Source organism: Arachis ipaensis, chromosome B5 (assembly GCF_059453495.1).
Source record: "Arachis ipaensis isolate K30076 ecotype BB chromosome B5, ASM5945349v1, whole genome shotgun sequence".
Lineage (NCBI taxonomy): Eukaryota > Viridiplantae > Streptophyta > Magnoliopsida > Fabales > Fabaceae > Arachis > Arachis ipaensis.
In genome coordinates, this window is record NC_142440.1 from 127,935,372 (window position 1) to 127,953,755 (window position 18,384).

Consider the following 18,384-nt stretch of genomic DNA (forward strand, 5'->3'; position numbering starts at 1 on the left):
AAACTATCTATTTATTTAAAGTTTTATATTGTTATTTTAACAAAATTTTTTGTATGTATTGCAGAGAGGAAGAAATGGAGAAAACACAACCAAAGAAAAGAAAACAACCACCAAGAGTGGCAAAAAAACAAAGCAAAAAAAGGAAGATTGTTCAGACGGATTCGGAAAGCAAAACTGAATCCGAAGATGAGTAAGATTCAAAAATGATTATTTTGTTGTTATAAATATATATTATGTTTTTATTGACCGAGTCTTTTTGACTGTTTATTCAAATTTGAAATAATTTCAGTTTATTTGTGAATTAATTGAGGTTCACTTGATGATGTTGATAAGTATTGATAATTTCAGTTCATTTCTAAGTTTAATTGAGGTTCATTTGGTTTAGTTTCACTTGGATTTGCTGAATTTATTCATGTGCGCTTGTTAAATTAGTTATAGCTCTGATATTTATCAGCTGTATACATTCGATGCGTTTTTCTTTATGATGAGTCTATTTGGCTGCTTGTTCAAATTTGAAATAATTTTGGTTCATTTGGAAATTAACTAATTTGGCTGCTTGTTTCTTTGCTTATTTTCGAACATGGATTGTATGTTCAAATCATTTAAAAATTTTGGTTTATTTATTTTTGAATTAAGGTTCATCCTGATTTTAAAAAAACTTTTTGTATGAATTATCAGAAGTGAAGAAGTAGAGGAGACGCATAGTAAAAACAGAAAATAAAAAGAATTAAGAGAAAAAAAGACTGTGCTACAAAAACAAATGTTGCTCCGGATGACCGTGACTCGACGGACGCGTGATATGATTTATCGTGGACGTAAGATTAAGTTTCTTATATAAATTTCTTTTTCTTTCTGCTAAGTTTTCCTAAAACCTTATATAATTTCTTTGGTTTTACTGAATAATTTTTTTTTTCTTAGACTGCCAACTGTAAATTTGAGCAGCAAAAATGAACCTGTGTTTCAAACACAGACGAGCTTGGCACGATCTGTAAACGCACCAAGCAATACCAAGTAATTTCTCTTAACATTCATTTCTTCTTATTTTAATTAGAATATCTTGGTTGATGATTTTAATTTCGTATCTTTTTTATTAGAAAAAATACCCCTGATTTCCAGTTACATTTTTTAGAAGAAAAAAATGGCATGAAAAAAAGAAAAAACAGAGTTTACAACCTCTAACTATGTAAGTTGAAATACTTAGGTTAGTCTTTTAAATTTAGGCAATAATTTTTGTTTAATTATTGATACAGAATTTTTGTTTATTTATCAGTAGCCCAACACCTGACCCTCAAGAACAAATCCTTTGGTTTGAGAAGAAAGTCAGTCTCAACCTCTGGATATGTGAGTTTTGCAATTTACTTTTCTATTCTAATCAATGTGAAGATTTACTTAGTGCAGATTTCCAATTTACTTTTCAATTCTAATAATTTAACATTAACTCCTTTCTTGTTTACTTTCATTAGAGTTTCTATTGCAATTGCTATTTTAAGTTGTCTTGTGGAAGAGCTAAAACAACAAAAAACCTTTACTTTTGTTCCTTCGAAAACTCAAACAGAAGAAGCTTCTGTTAATGAGTAAGTTCTAATTAAAATACTTTTTATTAGTTTTGATGCTATATAATAATATTTTTGGTTCATTATTAAACACATTAGTATGTAATCCAGCTATCAGTCCCAAACTCAGCAGCAAGCCCCGGTAGAAATTTTGGAAAGGGAATCAGAGCAAGAAGTTCATCTTAATGTGTAAGTTTTACTTAAAATATTTTTTATTAGTTTTGATGCTATATAATAATAATTTCGGTTCATTATTAAACAATTTTCTGTGTAATCCAGTTGCCCTCCAAAACTCCAACAGCAAGCCCCGAAGAAACTTCGGCAAGGCAATTGAAGCAAGAAGCTCCTCTTAATGTGTAAGTTTTACTTAAAATATTTTTTATTAGTTTTAATACTATATCATAATGTTTTTTAATTATTTCAAAAACTTTTCTCTGTCATCTTGCAGTTCTCCCCGTCCTCAGCATTGAAAAGATGATGTACCTTCATTCAGCTTTGACATAAGTCCACCGACCTCTCATAGTAACACAACCTGAAAAATTGGTAGAGGCGGTGATGGATATTGGGGTGATAGCAACATTGCAATATGCTGAGAAAACCAGTGCAAAGCCGAGTTTGAGCACCCCTGAAGGGTACAAGACTCCGGTGAAAGAAAAAGAAATAACAGAAGAGCTGAGAGAGAAATGTTATCAGTGGATGACGCAAATAAAGGTTAACAAAGAAGGGGCAACTAATGAGTTTGAAATTGTATTCATATTGGACCATAAAGCTCATTTAGAGGGGGTAGATGCCACTTTTTGTCTCTAAAATCCAAACAAAACGTAGAAAATACGGTAAAATCTTCAGGTATTATATTAACATTAATAATTTTTCTAAACAGTTTAATTCCAATATATCTAAAAAAAATTTCGTCCTATAGGTGGCCTCTGCAATGTGTATGGTTCTCAACAACAGAAAATGTCGCAGATTTGATGAAGAAATATACTACGTGTCGACAGATTGTGGTAAGCCAAATTTTTTATTTCTTAAGTAATTTTGGTTGATTTCTTAATTTATTGAGGCTTATTTGAATTCAGAAATGAATTTGATGTGTTTTTGTTGATGATGGAGTCTTTATGATTGCTTGTTCAAATCTGAACTAATTTCAGTTCATTTTTTTTGTTTAATTCAGGTTCATTTGAATCCAAAAATGAATTTGATGTGTTTTTATTGATGATTGAATCTTTATGATTGCTTGTTCAAATTTGAACAAATTTCGGTTCATTTGTCATTAAATTGAGGTTGACTTAATGCTGCTGATAAATATTGACAAAATTTATTATTCTTTAAGTAATTTAGTTTATTTATTAGTTTATTTCGGTTCATTTTACAGAATTTAATGTTGGGGAAGTACAACCATGAATACATTGATCCAAACACTAAGACGGCCTACCGGATCAGTGAATTTAAGGACTACCTGCTTTTTCTTGACAAAAAAAAAATGGCATCGCATCCACTTGTAAGTTGTGATTTCTAAAACTTCTTTAATAATTATATCGTTTGTTATTATTTAGACTGAAATATTCTATCTTTTTTCTAAACTTCAGCTGTTTGCACCAGTTTGCCATGAAGACCATTGGTGGTTGTGGATTGGTGATGTTAAGAAGAAGGTCTTCCATGTGCTTGACCCCATCAAGAAAAAAGATATACCTGAAGAAAGAATAGTTTTGAATAAATTTGTTGTAAGTTATTTACGTAATACATATTTTTGTTGTAAGTTATCTCTTATTTCTAACCATTATCAATCACTCTTCTGCCTGATTGAGCATTGTTTGTGGGGTTGATTTCATTCAATTATTACTGAATTGAAGTGTACTTTTTGTATCCTTTTCAGGGCTTAATAGTATCCCAGATGAGGGTCTATATTGAGAAAAAATCTTTGTTGGACAATGAAGAAGGCGTTGAAGCACCATATATTACGATCAATGGTCAATGAACATCGTATAAATATTTCTTTGCTATAGTACTGTTATTACTATGTTTTACTGTGCTTTTTTGTGTCTTTCCTATTAATTATATTTTACTTTCTTATTTCTTTCTTAGTTATAATTGTGGAATATATGTCATGAAATTGCTAGAAACAATTGATCTCGAAAAGATCAAAAATAAAAAATACAAATATAAAAACTTGAAAACAGGTAAGTAATTTCTAAATTAATAAATTTTAATTCATTTTTTATTTTATCTGGGTTCAAATTAAGTAATTTCTTTCAATTGAATTGTAAGAAATAGATGCTTTTAGACAAGAATATGGTCCAACCATTCTCTTGGACAAGGTAAATAAATTGAGAGATAAAGTCATTGAGGCATTTGGAGCCATAAGAATTCCAAACCCATCCGCTACCCTCTCAAGTCCTTTTTGTAAATTCTCATATGAGAATATAGAAAGTAAATAGGTTCAATCTGTAATTAATACTAATTTGTAAGAAATTGTAAAGAGGTAGACACTTCTTTCACTCGTTATAAATGTTAATGTATATTTTTAAAAATCTTTTTTTAAATTTTGTTTGATTTATTTGTTGGAAATGTCTGAGTTGTGTAACAATCCGAATTTTTAAAACTTAAATAATGAATTATTCATGATTTATTATTTAATTTAAAAAAATTATTTTTTTAAAAATAATTAAATTAAATTGTATGATACTTTAAATTTAAAATCTATTAAAATTTTAAATAATTTTTATTATAATAAAATATTTTAAAAAAGATAAAAAATTATTATTATTATTAATGGCCGAAGCCATAAAGAAACAAAAATCAAGGAAAAGCCAAACGTGGCTTGTTTATATATATATATATATATATATATATATATATATATATATATATATATATATATATATATCTTTTATTCCATTAATCATCTATCATCATTCTTCATTTCTTTTTTATCACCACCGAAAAAGAAGAAAGGAAATAAGGAAGAGAGAGTCCGAAGCTTGCTTGAAAGAAAGTCGTAACTCCTATTGAAATTTTGGCTTCAATTTTTTGTAATCCGTAACTCTAACAAAAAATCTAATCTAATAAAAGTGTTTGTATCTTCCTCCTCTACGTGTTGGTGTCACTTTTGTTTGCTAAAAGTTGACGGTGATGTAACTTCCCAGTTCTTATCCCTTATTTTCACTTCTTTCAGTTACAGGTACGAAAGTTTAGTGTGGAGATACAGGAGTATAGAAGATTATTTTCACGAGTTGAGTTATTAGAATTTATTTTTCCCTCGTTTATTATTTTATTTTTTTAGAGGTGTAGGACTTGTAATTGAGATTTTTTGAATAAGTCTATGTATATAAAGCTATGTGAATATATATACTTTTGTGATTAAGTGATTTAAGATAAAGTCTCTTTTCGTTTTATTAACTAAAGTTTCGGTTCGTATTCACGAAGGCTCAATATTAAATAAAGATAGTATATAATAAAAAGGTGTAGAGGTGAATAGTGCTCAAACTTTTAGTATGATCATGAGGTACTAAAAGTTAGTGCGTTATAGACTATATTAAAATCACATTAATTTGAATGAACCTAAATTCACACCGAATATGTTGAATGTATTTATTAAACCTCAAGAGCGGCAAAAACACAAATGAATCAAAATTTATACACAAAATGAACCGAAAAATGAACCTCATTGTATGACTATTCAATTGCAGAAACACCTACACTATTTGCCGCAAATACAATTGCAGAAGCTAATTTGAAAAACCAAAAAGTGACTATTCAATAAAACATAACATAAATAAAAAATTAACCCTCGTTATATGACTAAAACTCAAATGAACCGAAATTTAGTCATACATGAATCGAAATGTATTCTATTAAATACCTAAAACTATTTACCATAACACAATTACAGCAACTAGTTTGAAAAAACAAAATGTAGCTATTCAATAAAAAATAACACAAGAAATTAACCCTCATTTCCATCAAAGGGAAAAACATTATATTAGCACAATTTATTTTAATAAATACCATTTCTATAATCCTCTCTGAGATAATTCATATTCTGTGCATGATAAAGGTTGGAGCTTGACTGAATCATTGATCCACCATCTAAAAGGTTCAACTGCAAAAAGAAATAAATTATATATTAGCAAAATGCACAAACGCATTTTTTCCTAATCAAAAGCAAATCAATGTAAACTCGCTTAGAGCTGGCTTTTTTTTTTTCTTTGTTGCATTTGCGATCTTTTTTTCCATATTTTATCCCAGTCTATTCTTAGGACGTTCTCTTGTTCTAACACGTGGGGGACTTTGAAGGTCGTTAACATCATTCAACGTAGCATCTTCGTGAGATAACGAACATTTGCTTTTACTTTTCACTTGATATTCTTGCATCTCAGCCATGACATTATCAAAAGTCTGGTGTAAAATTTCAATCAACTCCACGAATTCTGATGCAAATTCACAAATATTGTGCAAGTGAAACACTAAATCATCAAATCTCTTATTTTTTGGCTCCAATAAAGGCTTTTCTTGGTTGCTCTTGATATGTGTGTCTCCTTTTTACGTTCTTACTCCAGCGTTCCAATATATATCTCAGTGCCACTTTATCTACTTGCTCAAAGCTTAAGACACTCAAAGAATGATGGCACAATATATCCTTTGACTCAAACAATAAGCACTGACATTTTACTTCGTATGATATCGCATCATATGTAACAACAAACTTGTTAAATGTTAAGTTAGAAACCTGTTCTACAACTTCATATACCGTATAACCTAGAACTGACTGCGTTGATCTTGTGATGCAATTCACATTTTCTCTAAATTGTGTTTGAACTTTCTTGAACTTCTCATGAGTATACACATGCTGAAATTGAGCCTATATTGATGATTTTGTTGCACATGGTATGACAGTATGAAAATCTGCAGCATCAAATTCTCTCTCTCTTTGCTCTCTGCTTCCTAGGCAATTATCATATTGCTTTACAAATTGAATCAAGGAGCTATTACATGTAATAAATTTGTTAAAAAAATCATGCATGCTCTTACTCCTTTGTGTGCTTCTCATCCCAACCCAAAAGTGTGGTGATCAAGATAAACTGAAATTCATAAATGACGATCTTCAAATAGCTCTGCAAATGAACCGAAACTTATACCCGTTTTCACCGAAAAATAACATTAATTAATTCGAATGAAACCTCAGTTACCTGAAAGCCACTTATTGCCTCCAACACCATACTTCTTGAGAAGATTACTCCAATTTCTATCAAATGCATCTTTTGTAAACAAGTTCCAAACAATGACTCATCTCTTGTTTGATTTCTTCATGTCGCTTCATTTAATATACTTGAGATTTTCTTCATGATATGCCAAATGCACTACCGATGAATTGTTGTTAGCATACAGCTCTTAATAGTCCTTTGCATCGATGCGCATTGATCGGTAACAATTCATTTTGGTGCCTTTCCTCTCATGCAACGAAGCCAATATTCGAATAACCATTTGAATGGATGAATATCCTCATTTTTCATCAAAGTACATTCGAGAAGTGTCGACTGACCGTGGTGATTCACATCCACAAAAGAATCAAAAACCATATTGTACCTGCAAATGGACACCAACAGTTATGAACCGAAACTTATTATGCCTATGAACCGAATATTATATCACAATAAACCGAATACCTGTGTGTGTTGTAAGTCGTACCAAATGAAATATCTCCAAAAGACTCATACGCAGCCCTACTTCTTGCATCAGCCCAAAATACATTTTTGATAAAGTGATCAATTTCTAGGTTAAGCTCAAGAAAAATTTGATTCTTCTCTTTCATTCTTAATAAGTGCTTCCTAAATTCTTTGGTATCATCTTGTTCGAAAATATTCCGCACTTCCCTTGTAATGTAATTCCTCACATCTTTTTCAATAAAATTTAGTTCATGATGACTACCTCCTGCTGCTACAAATGACTTATATGTTTTACTCAGTCTGATTAGGGCTTCCTCGTTATTTTCAATGGTACGACGCACAAACATGCTTAGCTCCCTGTGTTGTTTAAGCATATCTGCACGATCAGGACAACAAGGATGTGAATGATTCAGAACAACTTTAGAAATAATCCAAAGACCAACGTCCGTCAATATATGTACATAAATCCTAGCTGGACAGTTTATTCCTGCTGAGAGGTTTGCCTTCAGAGTTGGAGATATCTTGAATTCCATTTCCCCTCTCTACTACATATAATTAGTTGATTCTTAATTTCATCTTCCTTCCGAGTGGTGTTCCTTATTTTGGTAGAAAAACTAGCAAGTTTGGAATAATATTTGTAGAACTTTCTAACTTCTTCGAGTGTCTTGAAAGTCATCCCAACCTTTAAAACAAATTGTTCATCGACAACACACCTAGACTGTAAAATAAACTAAAATATTATCATAACAAGACTATTGTGTAATAACCAATGAACCAAAATATATGCATTCTATAAATTCAGAAACTCCTGTATTCTATCCAAATTCAAATTCATAAACAACACTAATTTTAGCAAAGAAAAACGAAATTATTCATTATCACTTTATTCAATTACATTCCATTCTATTCAATTCAAAATTGTTAAAGAATGAACCGAAATAATATCATAACATGATAATTGTGTAATAACAAATGAATCGAAAAATGTCCATTATATAAATTCAAATTCAGAAACTCTTGCATTTTAGAATGAACTAAAAATATTATCAAAATAAAACCTTGTATAATACCAAATGAACTGAAAATTAAACACTAGTTTTATTATTTTATTCAATTCCATTCCATTCCATTCAATTCAAAATGTTGAAGAATGAAACTAGATAAAATAAAGACCGGTGTAAACCTTATCCACTTGATTCGATTTAGAAGAATAATCCAAATCGCTCTCATTCAACAGATTTGAACTTGAATCATTCATTGTTTTGATAATACACTATTCGATTCAGAAGAATAATATACTATTCAAATGTAGATTGAAATTTGAAAAAAAAAAAAAGAGAAAAAATCAAAGAAAAAACACAATGAAAATTAACGAAAATCTGAAGAAAAATCAGCGAAATCGAAAAAGAACAAAGAAGCTTTACGTTAAAAAAGAACGAAGAATGAAACTTTACGGTTAAAAAAAATTTACGTTAAAAATCTGTTATGAAAGCATGAAAGAAAAGGTTTATGAAAAAGCATGAAAGAAAAGGTGGCGCTGCGCGAGAGATAATATTATAATAACATGGTTGGCCTTGATTAGAGAAATTACTTGAATGCAGAGCATTATTGTAAAAAGAAATCGCAAAACGTGTATAATCAACACATACACGGCAGTTTTAAATTATTGAGCACATCAAAACTTAGTTGCAGTAATTTATGTTCCACTCAAGCGCCGGGGACGGCAAACACCCAAACAGCAAAGGTTGGGCACTCAGAAGATTAAAATGAAGATAGACAAGAAACGACTTGCGCAAGCCTTGGATTAAAACCGATATTCACTTAGGTAATGACTGTTGGAGCAGATCGACCGGTGTATTCCTGCATCTTCGAAAGTTTCAATGCAACGTCCACCTGTTATAACAATAATAATTGACGATTAATTTCAGTCCGCCAGCCATACGATTTCAGGTTTAGCAATGAAATGCATATACGCAGTTGATTATTATGTAAAGGATCTTACAAGAGGAGCAAGGGCTTCATGGGAAAGTCTCCCAGTTTTTGATGGATCCTTCTCGTACTGCTCAATGTATAGTCGAATAGTTGCACCTTCTGATCCAGTTCCCGAGAGACGGAAAATCTAGGACAGCAGTATCAACATAAATATAAATTTTTTTAAAAAATAGATAAACTACTAAAATAGTAATCAGAAGTTCGGACAAAAAACTGAAACAAAATTCACCTCTTCTTTTATTTTTATTTAAATTTTGGCCATTAAAAAAGATCACAATAAATTCCGGCAATACGACATAACAAGCAAATATTATCATTTTGGACCAGCAATAATTTGTACTCATATTTCCAGGAGTTTGCCCACATAAAGCACATAGTTTGCACCACCTATATTTACTAGAATTTGCACATTAGTCAACACAGCTTGTACCAATATTTACCAGAATTTGCTCTCATAAATCAGTAAAATTTATTTGTTGAAAACAATTTGGTGTTTGTGCTGGCCAAAATTGCTAAAATCGGCTGGCTCCCAAGACTTTTTAAATAAATTCACTTACTTAAATTCACCAAATTTTAAAAATAAAAATTTCTTTTTCTAATCATATTTTTAAGAAGTCGGCATCAAAACCCTTTTTGAATAATACCTAGTTAGTTTTGTCAAATTCTAAAATTTTGAGGAATCTTATTTGTTGTTCGTATCTTTTTTAGATATCAGCAACATGAATTTTCCAATATCATTCTAGTAGTCTACCTTTAAAAAGAAAGCTTTAGATATCAAAACAAATTGACGGGAAGTGTCAAATTGTCAACGTTAAAATTATCCTACGGGAAAGAAAACCACGTTGATCTTGGATTTCCAGCACTGGCGATAGACGAACTAAAAAAGAACTTTCGATCTAAATGTCCTTATTTAGTTATTTTCCTAACACTTTACATTTTTCATATAGCTAGTAAGAGTGTCTACCAAGTTGCACCCAGACCCACAAAAAAAAAAAAAAAGGGAGGAAAAAGAAATCCAAGTAAACTTACCAATCTTGATCCATCCTCAAACAAATACCGGATTCCCTGATGTGACGAAATGGAACCATCCACAGGATCTTTGTATTCAAATTCATCAGCATTGACAACGTTAGAAACATCCGATCTTACTCCCTTAACAATCCTAACAAAACGCAAATACAATTTATTAGATTATGCTGATAAGTCTGAAACCACAATGTTAGCACGGGAAATATATTTTAAGCAGTTTCCATGAAAATAATGCTGGGGTAGTAAAAGTAACATACTTATTGACTTCTGGGAGGGAGGACTGCAGTTTGACCAAATATGCCATCAGCTCCTTTGCTGCACCTGCATCTACATTCTTTAAGAAACAAAATTGAACAGGTTAACTGATTTGTGAAGTAAAATATATCAACGTAGTACAGAAAATGAACATACTTCATAGTCATATCGAGTATAATAGTGACGCCCATAAGTAGCCCAATGGTTGCGAACTATGTCTTCAACTGTTACAAGCTTGTCCTGGAGTTTATCTTTATTTTTATATGCAAGTATGGAAAGCCAGGCCAAAACTGCCCAGATTCCATCTTTCTCACGAATATGGTCCGAACCTATCCAAGTACACAAGAAATAATCACAAGACATAAAAGCTTAGACGGTTGATTATCATTATCATAACATTTGCAGTTTGCTTTTTCAACACAAAATAGCCAACACATACCAGTTCCAAAACTTTCTTCACCACAGATTGAACATAAACCAGCATCCATTAAATTACCAAAGAACTTCCAACCTGTCGGAACCTGGATTCGAATGAGAAATTAAATTAAATATTTTTATATGCCTTTTCTCAAACTTCATAATTCGAAAAACAATATACCTCAAAAAATTTCAGATTCAGATGCTTGGCCACAACATCCAGGGCAGCAGAGGTTGGCATGCTCCTACAAAAATATTTACAAATCAAACTTGATTATATATTGGTAGCATGACAAGGGAATAACTTGACAGCCAATGGTCGATCAAGAAATTTGGGTTTTTCATGCAGAGGGGATGAAAACCTGGCAACTCCCTTTAAGCCAGCAGAAAAGTATGGTATAGCTTCAACAGCATTTGCAGCAATAATGGCCACAGAATCTGAAGGAGTGACAAAAAACCTAAAAGAAACAAGGTATACGGACAAATTACAAATTAACAGTTAGATTATATTCAAATTTATCATTAAGTTGTCATTAATTTAGGTGTCAATACCTTTTACCAAGTATCATGTTGCGATCTGCATCACCATCGGCAGCAGCACCAAACTCTGGTGGCTCACCTTGTGTTTCTGAATTGCCCAATCCCATCCGAGCAACCAATTCTTTTGCATAAGTCAAATTGGGATCTGGATGTCCTCCTCCAAAGTCTTCCTGTATCCAATAAAAGTAATTTACAAATTAGAAGTATATCATAACCATATCATTCAGAATAACTCAAAGCTGAACCTGGAATCAACCAACAACAAAATAGGACCTTTGGTACACAGTTAAGTAAAGAGTTTTCTTGTGCCCCAAGTTCATCCACAAAAATACGCTTTGCATATGCTCCAGCAACTCCATGTAGTGCATCATAACTTCAACAATATCACAGAAAGTTAGCAAATTTTGGGATGAAGAAAAGAGCCAAGAATATTTCATATCACAGCTTATCAGAACAACATCCACAAAATATACCAGAATGAGAATTTAGGAGATGTCAACAGTTTCCTGATAGATTCAAAATCAAAAATTGACCTGCACAATTTCATTGAAGGACTGAATCAGCAGAGGCACAATGAAGGTATTCATATTTTTAGTATGTTATGAACATCAAAATTATTAATTGCAAGAACTAGATCATAAGTAATTCCAATGCAGCTGCATACTCAAAAATGTAAAGAGCAAGAAATTTTTTTACAAGAATATCTTGCAGCATGACCAATTTGCAAGCATTTTTTTTTTTTCTTTTAATTAACTAGTTTGCAGGTCATAAAAAAAAGAACAAGGAAATATACTTTCATAAATGTCCTTTCTATACGATATAACATTAATCTAGTCAAAATTATAGCGTACTTCATCAATTTTACATAATCGGTTGCTGAGTCAAACACCTCAACATCAAATGGTCCTTCAGGGCCTGTAAAGTTTGTAACACCTAATGCGGAGATATCCACCTGAGAAAACAAATGGAGAGTTAAGAACAATGTTTAGGTACATAAAGCACCTAGTAACCTTAATTAACAAGAATTGCGAAAAAAAAAAAATATTTTTTAACAGGTTGCAAGTAATACATCTGGCAGATCTTCAGCAATCAAGTACTCTGTAATTGTAGTTGTATTTTTATATATCTTATCAGTAATTCCCTCGGGTGCAGGCCCACCATTTTCCATGTTATACTTAATACCAAAATCCTGCATAAAACCAAAGGGCAATAAGAATCAATCACAATTAACTTCATACACAAGGGTTCACCATAATATCTTACAATAAAGTTAAAGTTGAATTAGTCAACTACTTGGTTAGAAGCCAAGTCAAATATCCATCAACTGAATACTTGCACCTTTAAAAATACTCTTCATATTAATTTATGTCATACTGATATATGAGAAAAACGGCAATTTTCTATGTCCACCATCGTCTATTGAAAACAAGGCAATTCACCTAGTTTTTTGCCTTTTAATTTTGTGGAAAGGAGGGGAGATGCTCAGGAGTGCTGCCATGACCACATGAATAAAGTATTTTGGTGTTCACCTAGATCAAGGTTGCAAATGTTTTTTTCCAGTTTTCTTATTATTTGGATTTTAATATCAGAAACAGATCCTTCTAAACAGTATCATCTGAGGCTTACTAATAAACTTTTCCCTTTTTGAAAGTTTTACCGTGTTCTTCCTGGCATATATAAACTACATAAAATCAAAGGACATCAACCTAAAAATTATTTGTAACCAAGCTACAGGCTAAACGTCAACCTACACAGTTTAGATATGAGAAATAGATGTAACAAATCTATAAATCAAATCAACATACAAGATGTCATTATAAGAGTAATAATAGCAAACATGCAGCACTCACCTCATGAGGGCCACCAGGATTGTGACTTGCAGTCAGTATGAATGCACCTGTTGCCTTGGAACCCTGTACAAATAACACAACTTTTACCTAGTGTTTGCTTTATAAAGCAGGGAAGAAGATTGGTTGCCTACATTTGCAACGTACTCATAAAAATAATGGACTTCTTCAATAAAATAAAATACTTTCTATGAAAAGAAAGAGGCAAGAATAAAGAGACGCAGATTATAGTAACTATGACTTACATCAGGGCCAACTCGTTCACGTATAACGCAAGATACAGCAGGAGTTGAAAGCAGTCCATTCTGACCAACCCAAACTCGTCTTACTCCATTTGCAGCTGCCATTTTAGTAATTATCTGCAGATTCATTAAAATTTTCAGTAATGTACAATATGCTAATGAGACTAATAAGATAGGTATGTCACTGTGGCGTGTAGCAAGAAATGTGTACCGCCTTGAAAAGTTCATCGGTAAATAAATGCAGAGCCAATAGGTACAGTAAGCTAAAGAAACGAAATAGCTGACTGGACAAGACAGCACTAACTAATCAATACTGAACAGTTGTAACCATGCTAACTAATAAACACCAAAGGTAAACAGCTCATTTCAAATAGATTACATCAACGACCACTATCCAGGGATCAATACTAACTGAAATATAAGTTTTTTTAGCTACCAAGAACTATACATTGAAAAGCAAAAGGAATGCGAAAAAATAAAATAAAATAGCAAAAAGAAAGTTGTTGCGTGAAAATATACCTGAATAGCATCCTTTGAAAAATAACGACCATCACCGGATACAACCAGTGTAGCACCTAGAAATATGAAAGGAACCACTCTCATTAATCCAACATATTCAGTATAATTGAAAGATTGATAATAAACAGATGAAAGGAAAACAGTTAGACAAAATTCAACGGTTTATCAGAAAGGACACTTACCCCTAACTTTTTCAGCAGTGAGTGCATTGAAGGTGGCCTGAACGAAGTTATGCAAGTAATTAGGTTGCACGAACACCTTCACCTGAAATGATGATCCAACCAAAAATCCATTATCAGAAGGTACAACAATCCAAGCCAAGCGAAACATAACAGATCTCACCACACAACACAAATGCAATGCAATGCGATCGCTAATTTCTCTAGACGACACTGAACTTTGATGAAAACATGCAAAACGATGCATACATCTCTGATCCATCACGATTCACAAAAATACGAAGCGAAACCCATCAGAAACAGAATCGCGAGTGTAGAAGCTTGATCGCAAACAGATCCGACATAGACGATATAAGTTCAAGTACGATCCAGTAATTCAATGGCCAGATAATGAAAAATTAGAATAAAAAAGAGAAATCTATGGATATGAAATGAGACCTTCTTGCGGAGACCAGAGGTTCCGGGCTTCTGGCCATCGAAGGGAGAGGTCTGAACGCGAGAAACTTTGAAGACAACCATGGCTATGTCACCTGATCAGAGCACAAGCGTGACAGAGAGCGTGAGTGTGAGTGAGAAGTATATGCAAGAGAGAGAAGTGATCATTAATTAACTACAGAGAAGAAAAGAAGAGGGGGGGGGGGGGGGTGAGGAACATGGGGCGAAGCGAACAAGGGGAGGAGAAGATGAGCGTACCAGCTTGGAAGTGTTGAGTTGCTGCTGGGATGACGCTTGTGCGACAGGGAATTTATCGGGCGAGAGTCCCCTGTTTTCGAATTTTCGAGCAATCTTGTGTACACCTTTTTATTGTAATGAAAGAAAAAATATTTTTCAAATTACACAAAGGTCTAAAAATTTACATTTTTGTGTTATATTTTGATATAACTGAACCATAGTTATCAGAACCGAATCGGTCAGATTACTGGATCACTTAGTTACTGATTTAATTGGTGGGTTACTAGTCAAACCGGTTAATCTGATATAAATAAATAATTATATAAAATTTAATTATTTTTATTATAAGTATTTTTATTTTATTTTTATAAAAAATAATTATCATTTTTAAATTTTAATATTTTATTAATTAATTTATATTTATTTTATTATTATATTATTATAGATAAAAATTCACATACAATTGTTTTTATGTGAAGTTGATATTTAAGAACCGTTAGACAATTTTCAACTATGAACTTCATATTAAAACAATTGCATGCAAGTCTTTACCTATTATTATATAATTTATGAGTAAATGCCCAAGGTGGTCATTGAATTTCAAATCGCTATTCAATTTAGTCCTCGACTTTTTAAAATGACCAATTAAATCCCTAAAATTCGAAAAAATGCATCTTTGTTAGTCCCTTGCAGAAGTGTCGTCTAAACGTTGATAATGTGGTATTTCAGCTGTATGCTACCAAAATTGAATTTGATTCAAATTGGTACCTGAAATTGCTTAATAATATCCAAATTAGTCCATTTTCAATTATAAAACCCTAATTCCCAAATTATTATCTTCTCTTCTTCGATCTCTCTGCTGGCTTCTTCTCTTCTTCGTCCTCTCCGCTATCTTCCAGTTCATATTCATCCTGAACTACAACATCAGTACACTTACCTAAAAACTATTTTAATTACAAGTTAATGCGGTTGTATTAATTTTAAGTTCAACACAGATTTAAATTATATGTATCCTTGCAGGTTCGTCCATTAAACTAAAATATATTTTCCACTTTTAAAAAGGTAATCATTATCATCATCTTCAAGGTATTAACATCACTTTCTAAATTTGTCATTTTTCAATTGAACTTATGCAAATTTTTTGGTGAAATGGGTGTTGCACAAACTAGTCTTCACCTCCATCAACCCAACAGGAAAAATTACAATGGATTCCATGCTACAAAGTAAAAAACGCAAGTGAATCCAAACTCAAAGTGAAACTATCTTAACATTTTCTTAGAGGCATAAACCTTACCTCATAGTTTGGACAACCATAAAATAGTTTACCAGGATTCTCTGTCGTCGTTGAGTACTTCATCACCATCCGAAGTCTGTAATTACAGAAAATGGCGTTCTTACCTCCCCTGTTGCACATTCTTTTGCTGCCATAAGGTCTCCCTACAGAGTTGTTCCTACTTGAGCTACTTTGGCTTCTCTCCCCACCACCCACCATCACTCATGCAGACGAGAAAACAAGATGAATTGGAAGATAGTGGAGAGGTCAAAGAAGAGAAGAAGATAGCAGAGAGGACGAAGAAGAGAAGAAGACAGCAGAGAGATCGAAGAAGAGAAGACAATAATTTAAAAATTAGGGTTTTATAATTAAAAATGGACTAATGTGGATATTATTAAGCAATTTCAGGTACCAATTTGAATCAAATTCAAGTTTGGTACACATCAGCATATAGCTGGAATGCCACATCATCAACGCTTAGATGGCACTTCTGCAAGGGACTAACGGAGATGCAGTTTTTCGAATTTCAGGAATTTAATTGGTCATTTTAAAAAGTCGAGGACTAACTTGAATAGCGATTTGAAATTCAGGGACCATTTTGAGCATTTACTCTATAATTTATTAAAAAATAATATTAATAGATATCATATAATCATGAAAAGAAAAAATAAATTGTGATTAATAAATTTTTTTTATTTATCTTTTTAATTTGTATATATTTAATAAAATTTATAGATAAATAAAAATATAATTGATTTAAAAATGAGTGACTTTACAGTTAAAATAAATTAAATATAAATAAAATAAAATATTGCTATATGTATTATAATTTGTACATAGATTTGTAAGAAGCACTACAGTTGGGTGGTATAATTCATCCTATGTTGCCCAGCGTCGACGTGTCGTAGGTTTCCCTCCAACTGCGACTCGAGCGGTTCGGTCCGGTTCTAAAATGAAGGGGTTCGAACCCCATGTTGGTCATTTTGAAAATTTTTCAAAATTCACAAGTCTTGACACTTGTCAAGACATGGAGCATATGCTGGTGCGTCAACGCGTCTCAACTGTAATCCAAGCAGTTCGGTTCGATTCGGATTTGACCAATTTTTATCGGTTCATTTTAGGTTTGACCGGTTCGTGCCGATTTTTTATCTTAAACGATCTTAAACTTGGACCAAGTTAGACCGGTATTAAGTTCGATTTACTAATTTTTTGGCCGAATTAACCAGTTCAGTTCGATTTTAATAATTATGCTATAAAATGTAGACTAAAATTAGTTATTAATTAATATAAAATATATATTAAAATATAAATACATATTAAAAATAAATTAAATTTTATATATTTATACATAAATAAACAATAACTAATTTAATAATTGATTTTAATATACACTCTAGCACATAGCATTTTTGTTTCCGTATTTCACAAACAAGAAAGCATTATTCTATTTCGCTACCTTGAGTATGAGATGGATTTAACCTTTGAGTGTATTTCGCTAGTTACATGTAAATTACATAGTTTTGCTCATGGATTTTTTTTCCTCCAAATACATGAAATAAATATAATACTATGCATGTAGGCACGGACCAAAAAAATTATGTTTTTTCTTTGCCTTACATATTTTAGTCGCATAGAAGACAAAATAGTTATAAAGGTATCTTGTCTTTATTGGATATAAAATACGTAAAAAAATTGACAGTGTTTTCGATTGTAGATGAGATATATTTGTAGATGCTAACTAAACATATTTCGTCTTTAATGAAATATATTCATAACTATTTCGTGCCTACTCTGATGGAGATATATTCATAAGTACTTTATATATGTGCACACGTAATTAAAATAAATTAAAAATTAGGAGAAACTAAATTTAATTTCAGAAATTAAAAAAAATTAAAGCAGATAAATTTTGAAAATTTTAAAAAAAGAAATTAAATAAAATTAAAGTAAAACGTTTAATCTAAACAATCAAACAATAGTTAATTGTTAATTACTGTCAATCTCCAGCAATAGCGTCAAAAATTTGGTACGGAATTTTATACCCACAAACTAACTAGCAAGTACACTGGATCGTACCAAATAATACCTCAGATGAGTGAGGATCGGTCCCATGAGAATTGATGGACCAAACAACAATGATTGAGTGATTCATTTAGTTAGACAAGCAGAAAATAGTGTTTTAAGATTTAAAAACATGAAACAA

The 18,384-nt window shown here is 31.8% G+C and overlaps 2 protein-coding genes across 2 annotated transcripts; both read right to left on the reverse strand.

The window, feature by feature from the left end:
* Nucleotides 1-6,653: 6,653 nt before the first annotated feature.
* On the reverse strand, nucleotides 6,654-7,916 carry LOC110272275 (protein FAR1-RELATED SEQUENCE 4-like). The gene is made up of 2 exons (XM_021124324.2): nucleotides 7,217-7,916; nucleotides 6,654-7,136 (listed from the first exon to the last, which is right to left on the reverse strand). Exons 1-2 carry the CDS (start codon nucleotides 7,747-7,749, stop codon nucleotides 6,983-6,985), a joined length of 687 nt encoding a protein of 228 aa, XP_020979983.2. The 5' UTR covers nucleotides 7,750-7,916; the 3' UTR covers nucleotides 6,654-6,982.
* An 854-nt stretch (nucleotides 7,917-8,770) lies between these two features.
* On the reverse strand, nucleotides 8,771-15,075 carry LOC107643898 (phosphoglucomutase, cytoplasmic). The gene is made up of 19 exons (XM_016347648.3): nucleotides 14,930-15,075; nucleotides 14,675-14,766; nucleotides 14,240-14,321; nucleotides 14,058-14,113; nucleotides 13,542-13,655; nucleotides 13,300-13,362; nucleotides 12,519-12,638; nucleotides 12,301-12,401; nucleotides 11,923-11,982; nucleotides 11,723-11,822; nucleotides 11,462-11,619; nucleotides 11,272-11,367; nucleotides 11,091-11,154; nucleotides 10,932-11,013; nucleotides 10,649-10,821; nucleotides 10,495-10,571; nucleotides 10,238-10,370; nucleotides 9,219-9,335; nucleotides 8,771-9,109 (listed from the first exon to the last, which is right to left on the reverse strand). The coding sequence occupies exons 2-19, from the start codon at nucleotides 14,753-14,755 to the stop codon at nucleotides 9,038-9,040; spliced, it is 1,749 nt and encodes a 582-aa protein (XP_016203134.1). The 5' UTR covers nucleotides 14,756-14,766; nucleotides 14,930-15,075; the 3' UTR covers nucleotides 8,771-9,037.
* Nucleotides 15,076-18,384: the final 3,309 nt, after the last annotated feature.